This window comes from Montipora foliosa, chromosome 6 (genome assembly GCF_036669935.1).
Source record: "Montipora foliosa isolate CH-2021 chromosome 6, ASM3666993v2, whole genome shotgun sequence".
In the NCBI taxonomy this organism is placed as follows: Eukaryota; Metazoa; Cnidaria; class Anthozoa; order Scleractinia; family Acroporidae; genus Montipora; species Montipora foliosa.
Genome location: NC_090874.1, coordinates 73,427,915 through 73,435,414, shown reverse-complemented (window position 1 = coordinate 73,435,414; position 7,500 = coordinate 73,427,915). Strand labels below are relative to the sequence as shown.

Sequence of the window (7,500 nt, the reverse complement as noted above, 5' to 3'; positions counted from 1 at the left end):
CGTTCCAGTACAAACAAGGTTAAAAGTGTATTGCAAGGATACAATTGTACATGCACCAATTTTAATGTTTCAATGAGAAAGAGATGCTGATAAGCGCTTTTTAGTCATCTGTTACTTTTTCATGTCGTTCATTGATGTAGAAATTACAATAATTATTGACATTCCTGCAATGTGTTGAGTTTCTCATGCATGCAATTAAAACTCAAGACTTTCTTTTGCATTTGGGACCATCTAAATCTTCTGGGGTTTGCCGAACTTTTAACAGTTCCACTGAGTAACACTTACTTTATATGAAATTTACCTCAACAGGATGCTAAAGGAAAGAAATCTGGGTGTACGTGTATGTAAGTCAAAGCAGTTTTATTGTTGAAGCGTCTGTTTGTTTGTAGAAAATAATTTCCATAGTGGGGCTCGCTAACCAGGCGTAATTTTGTTTAAAGTTGTTTACCATACTCAGTCCGTGTTTGTTTAAGTACAAATTTGTTTGAAAGATTATGTAACTACAAGATTAATTCTGTTACTTTTATCATGCTCTGTAATTTAGCAATTTCTTTGTCAATAAACTGAACAAATTTCTTTGTTTTTTTTGTAAACAAATTACGACAAAATCTTGTGGCAAAAAACCTGAAAAGGTTTTGAGTAGTGATTGTTGATCAATGTGTGTCTGAGCAGTGGATGAAGATTTTAGTTTTTCAGTGTTTTCACAACATTTTATAATAAGAATGCAATTCAGGGAATTTAAGAAGTTCAAGTTGAATACTAAATCACAGGTCTGTTAGACATTTTTACATGAAATATAATTCAAATAAAGAACATTTAAATGATTTCTTTGTGTTATTTTTGTTATTTGCACACACCTCATGCATTCATTATAATTCTTAGGTGATGCAGGATGTATTTCATCAAAAACAAGAACCCAAAACACTAGAAAACTAAATAGTGGAATAAAAAATCCCTTATTCAATAGTTTGGCCAATAAGACAAGTGGAGATTTGCCCATAATAACAATAATAGTAACAACAATAATAATAATATGATAATAATTTCATAATTGACCAATCCCCTAACAGGATTTTTCTGGGACAATGCAAATAAATGATGAACCCAAATAATTAAAATAATTACTTCAAACATAAAGTTGTTAAATATCCCAAATGGTGGGAGAGAGACCAGTTGGCTATTTACAAAGCCAAGCCAAGGAGTTAACTCGGAGCAACCAAGAACAAATCCGGTGAGCATCAGGGTGGAGGGCCTGAACCCGGTTCCACCAAATTAAAAATCCACTGTCCCAACCACTCGGCCATGCCCCCTCCACGAGCCTATGGGATTCGATTATGGGAGTTGGAAAAATACCACACAACTCAAAAATATCTGATTGTATTATAATTATGCCAAACTATTGAATAAGGTGTATATATATATATGTTCACCGAGCCTTTGTTTTTATTAGCATAATTGCTCTGGTGATTAATGCCAAACTATTGAATAAAGTTTATATATATTCACCGAGCCTTTGTTTTCATTAGCATAATTGCTCTGGTGATTATCAGAGAAACTGCACTTTCTTTTATTTTAATTCTTCTTTAAAAAACATCAAGAAATTGCAAAGTGGTCATTAGCAAGGTTAATAAACACCTTGCGCAGTGTTATTATCTACATGTATATAGTGAGATGTGATGTAATCGTCAATCAATCAGAGTGCAGAGCAGTGTATCTCTGTGATCGCCTATAGCCTCGTGTGTTCTCGTGTGCTACTTTGTTGTTCTTACCACATTTTGAGGTCATCTGTGATCTGTTACTGAACAGACGCACGGCAACATGGAATCCATTTGTTAAAAGGACCTTAAAGTAATGTCTCCTAATCCTCTATAAATTCTAGGATAAGTTTACTTCGTATAAATATACAGCCTTATAATACTTCTTCTCGCAGTTTGCATGACGCTATCGTTAGTCTAGTTAAAATACGTGCATACATTCTGGTTACGACAAAAGAAGTACTGCACAAGTTACTTGGAAATAATAATAAAATTTATAGCGTTACTTACCACCCTTTCTTCTTCCTGCGAACTTGTAGCCCTCAAAAGTTTAACCTTCTGGGGGCTCTCCTCATCAGGCTTTCTTTTTGGCATTTTCCTTGTGAGATTTCAACAAATAGCATTAAGCTATTTATTTAAATTAAAACATGTATGGCATAACCTGGGTAACAACAAAAATAATTTCTGAAAACAAACAAGCACGATAAAAAGGTTGAAGCCTTGAGATTTTCTCGGAATATCTTAAATTAGCTATATTTTCAGTTAATTTACCAAATCCATGGAGTTCGCCAACAGTTGGCGATTGGGTTGACAAAACAGGGAAAAGATAACCTCAAGTCTTCCAGTAGTGTAGCATCTGAGAAGTCTTCGAATATTGTCGTTCCTTGATCTGCAGGGACATTCCATTTATAATCCGAACCCCCCCCCCCTATGGATGATTAGATTCCTACTGGTCGGATTTTTGTCGGAACCCTTTGAAAAAACCTTTCCTACCCATTCACTTTTTTGTCGGTGCCTTCGAAAAAAGTTTCCTACCGGTGGAATTCTGATGGACCTCATCCATAGGGGGGGGTCGGATTATAAATGGAATGTCCCGCAGTGCTACTTACCCGTGTTTATAATTTGTGTAAGAGTTACGTCTAAGAAACCTCAGTTACGGCATAACTTTTGTCTCAGACCGCCAGTAAGCAAGGCAACTCGTTTTTTTTAAAAAAACAACGCGATCTCAATTTCTTTTAAATCGAGAACAAGGTTGTAAAGCCCGCTGAATTCGAAAAAGATCAATGCCAAAATGGCTTCCTTGTTCAGCGTCTTCCCGCGCTTTGTTGAATGTGATGATGTAATACTTGAGAACGAGGCTGTTTATTTACCAGTCCGTTACGACCGTTACACACGTCGGACACCTGGGCCCGGTTGTTCAAACGCCGATTAACTTATCCAGGATTAGCGTAAACTTTTGTTTCATGTTTTCAACTTTTTGGTAACAGTTTCTTTAGCTTATTTTTGTTTTTGTAGATTGTCTTCCTATAATTAAAGGTTTTGCTGAAAATCAGGGTTGAACAGCATTTGGTAGTAAAGAAATGAACTCCTTTAAAAAATAAAAAAAGTGTAGTCAGGAGATGTCATAAGTGCTATGGAAAAAGGTTTGCCTCTGACTCTTGATATTTTTCAACAGTCGTTCGTTTCGAAGCTAACTACCACGAGCGACTTTTCCTCGAAGCCTGGCACTCTACTTTGGACCCTAACGACGATCAGGTCGTCCTTCCAGAAACCTACAAACGCTACAAAGCATCGCGCGGGCATGAATTACATAGTCACGCGCGCAAAATAGCGTATGATAACGAACTTCGTTCTCATATCACTTATGAAGGCTTAAGAATTAGCCGAAACGTCTGTTGAAAATTAATATCAAGAGTCATAGGCAAACCTTTTTCCATAGAACTTTATATATTAAACTCCCTGGTTAATTTTTAATCTGGGATTAGCGTTAATCGGCTTTAGAAACAACCGGCCTCTGGAGATGAAAATCAAGCTTGTCGCCTAATGGCTTTATAAAAATTTATCCAGACAATGCAATTATTATTTTTGTGTCAGTTCATTTATATATGGGGCTAAGCCCTAACTGAATTGGTCACCGAAGTCTTCGAACAACAGTTTTCGAAGAGATTCCCCGGTGATTACCAGACCAACTAGCTTAGTAATTCTTCAGTAAATCTCTCTCTCTCTCTCCTCGACTGGGTAACTACAATATTAGGCTTACCTAAGGTAAATTTGACTATCTATGGCATAAAATCGTGGAGGTAAAGTGGCGCATCAAAATTATGGAACTCTTTACTGGGAATTTCGCATATCTAGGTCCTATTTTTGGGCCGAGTCCTTTGGTCTCGGGAGATTAAGGATTTGCCTTGTCAAGGTGGACTCGACAGCGTCTTTTTTGTGTGGCTGCACAGTCCAATGCAAGAGTAGCAGTCCCTTCTGCAAGGCATGCAGATGAAGATGTTGGCGTCTCTTAGAGGTTCTCCCTCTTTCCTGCGTTGTCTCATCTGCTCTGCCTTCTTAGCTAACGTCACATCAAATTTAAAGATCTTACAAGATTATCAAAAAAAAATGTAAATATTTTAAATTTTGGGTTTTATGCTTCTGATTCTACATATTTGAATAGGGGGTGGAACTTTTTATACTTTTAAATGTTATTTTTTAAGTTTAAAAGCCTTAATTGCACCAGCATACTCAAGTTTCAAGAAAGTGGCTGCCTTCTCCGGTTGGGACCAAGTTACATGTTAGGGGAGTTTAAGAAACAACGACGGCTTCGGCAACGACAACGCCAAAAAGCAGCAATATTATTGGTTGAAAGAACCAATATGATCGTGCTGCACGTGCGGCACGCATTTTTAAACATTTCTCTCCCGTACTCGTCAAAACTACTACCTGAAATGACCAAATTTAAGGTTTTGACGACAACGTGGACAAACTATTGAATCTTTTCAGTCTCACTCTTTACTTCAAACTGTCCGAGCCCATCCAGTTTTAGGACACTTCGCCCATATTGAATAATATAAACAAGATGGAATAATCATGAAATACTTAACATAGCTCAAACTTATATTTTGAAGTGACGTTTTCGTCGCCGTAGCCGTCGTGGTTTCTTAAACAGCAAGGACGACGACGACGAAGACGGCTACGAGAACGTTGTCTAAAAATATTATTTCCTGTTATTTTAAGAAATTTGCGATTATTCCAAGTCAATCGGCATGAAAGTGTGTGTCCTGATTCCAGAAATATAATTGGTGAGAACAGTGTGGATATTTATAGAGAAAATTGAAAAATCATCGTCAGATGTTCGCGTCCTCTACACAACCACAAATCTGCTCATCTCACGTCGTTGTTAGGACGAGAACTGCAAAGAAATCTACCAGAACGTGAAAAGCACGTGCGGGGCGTGCTTCCTTTAGGTCCCTACTGATTTAATGTTAGCTAACGAATTATCACTGGCAAGGAACGGGTCGCGCGCAGTTGTGCTTTAGCTATCAAAGAGAGCCTGATCTTTTCGTAAGCAATCTCCAAGTTGACTTGCGGCTGCGTAAGAACGTCGTGAAATAGGTTGTGAGGCCTCCCTAAAAATATCCACCGCTAGCCACCGACACTGAGTTTAATAGTTGTTTCTGTTTCAGTATATACCAAAACAGTGAGGTAATATATAGCAGAAAAAGATAATTTTAGCTCATTTATTCCTGCAGCGATTGCAATATTTTCGGGCGCGCGTAACTCGCGAGTTTGCTCGGAGGTGAATAGCAAAAGGGATATTCAGAGTTTGAGTAGGTAATCTGAAAGCGTCTTCAACTTTATCCGCTGTTTTAAGCCCTGGCCAAACTATCGAACAAAGTTGGATCCCACATGCAACATTGTTGGATGTAAATGTTGACGTAGTGGCAAAACACTATCCAACATTGCTTGACGAATTCAAGTTTAAGTTGGCGCAAAATTTGAAAATGTGGCGAAGCGTTATGCTACGGAAGTTGTTTTAGGACGGAAAGGACGTATTCAAACAAGGAAAAACCAAAGAATGATTAAGAGAACGTGTAGAAAAGGGTATATTCTTTGCAAGATACATTCGCGCCTAGGGGATGATGATTATGAGCTCGGATCAATTTGCAGGAATTTTAAACGCTATTGAACCAGACATCTCCAAACAGCGATAATGATTAGGTAGGCTAAAAGTGTCCCACAGACATGGCCTTGCTTCCTATTCGCTGATCAAGGTTTCTGGCTGTTCATCAACAACCATTTGCTCCTTGTCCGCCATCTCTGTTGCAAATGATGCAAGAAGCCTTGGCTTGAAAATAAGATAGCGATTCGTGATTGGCTACCAATACGAACGTGACTCGATTCAGGACTCAACTTTGTTGGAAGATCGGCAAAACACTACAACATTGCTGTGTCAAACAGAATTGTTGGTTGTAATGTTTGATCAAAAGCAAACTCTATCCAACATTTGATCGAGCAAAAAATGTTGGACGAACATCTTCCAACATGGGCGGCCAAACTGTCGAACAATGTTGGATCGAGCAAAGTTGGAGCCTTCAATCCAACTTTGTTCGATAGTTTGGCCAGGGCTTTAGAGCGGTTTTCAATTGAGTGTCGAAAGTAATTAGCTAATTACTTTGGTTTTGCATCTACTTCACTCAGTGCTTGGTTCAAAGTTCTCGCGCCACTTTTTTAACCAATCAAAAGTGAAACCAAAACCAATTGTAGCTCGCGCGTGCACATTTTCCCGCCTTTTGTGTCGGCTACCTTTTTGATTGGCCAAAGTAATTACTTTGGTTTTGGTTTTACGGCACTCGATTGAAACTCGCTCTCAGTAGTATTTACTAAATAGCAACTAACTATTCACCGAAGTGGAGGTGGCTAGTGGTGGATATTTACCGAGGCGTGAAGCGCGTTCAACACTATCCACTGTTTTGGTATATACTAACAAAGGTTATTTGTCACTTGGCTAGGTTTCCTTTGTTCTTTTCAGGGCATAATCACCCCTGATCATTATTCACTGCCTGAAAAGTTGGTGGCGGCTTTGATTAGGGAGCTTAAGCAACGACAACGGCGACGGCAACGAGAACGTCAGGAATTTGCATATTTAGTGGGTAAAAACAATAACTTTGCACGCCCTGCACGTGCGTTTTTCACTTTTGTCCATTTCGTTGCCGTCGTCAGCAAAACAACAACGTGAAATAGCCAAGTTTTTGGTTTTATGAAGAACGTCAGCACTTGAGGATAAATTTTCATTTTCTCTCCTAAAATGGAGTGGCGTTCCGACTGGTGTCATCTTTGAAGAAATACCACACCCTTGTCATATTAAAAACGTTGAAATAGTCACGAAGCGATTAAAACAACGCAAATTTATATTTTGAGATGATGTTCTCGTTGCCGTTGCCGTTGTCGTTGCTTAAGCTCCCTATTGTAACAGGGGAGTGCGGGGCTGAAACGTTAGCTGATAACAATAGCAAAACAATGGAACATGTTTCCCTCAACATATAATCCCCCGAACATATTCCCCTCGACTTAGGACGCTTTCCATTTCACAGAACTGAGCGGCCAGACCGGACATTTGGAAGGACTAACTCTACAACGCTTTCAAATTAACACACTTCGAGGATGACATCTACTCGTCCAGAAGAATACGAGGGATTATCGTGAACGTGTTCCTTCAAATTGTTGCATTTTCCTTACAAACTGACGGGTCTGGCCGGCCAGTTCTGACAAAAGGAAAGGGCCCTTAGTCTCCCCCTATTGGTAAACTCTAACGAAAAAACAAACACAGACGAAATTTCTAAATTAAATTATTATCATTTTTATCATTATTATTATTATTATTATTATTATTATTATTATTATTATTATTATTATTATTATTATTATTATTATTAAGAAGATATAACGAAGAGACAAAATTCTTTGAGACAAAATTCTC

At 38.3% G+C, this 7,500-nt stretch overlaps 1 protein-coding gene across 5 annotated transcripts in view; it reads right to left on the bottom strand.

Moving 5' to 3' along the window:
• The window catches only part of LOC138008397 (schlafen family member 13-like), a 32,086-nt gene extending 29,211 nt beyond the window's left edge, over positions 1 to 2,875 (bottom strand). The window contains exons 1-2 of one of the 5 annotated variants that reach the window (XM_068855722.1): positions 2,645 to 2,875; positions 2,046 to 2,196 (exon numbers count right to left, since the gene is read on the bottom strand). In XM_068855722.1, the coding sequence (XP_068711823.1) occupies positions 2,046 to 2,129 (84 nt within the window). In that variant the 5' untranslated portion in view covers positions 2,130 to 2,196; positions 2,645 to 2,875. Of the gene's footprint in view, positions 1 to 2,045; positions 2,197 to 2,306; positions 2,416 to 2,644 lie in introns of those variants that run through there. The other 4 variants (XM_068855721.1, XM_068855725.1, XM_068855723.1 and 1 more) reach the window with 4 other exon arrangements.
• Positions 2,876 to 7,500: the final 4,625 nt, after the last annotated feature.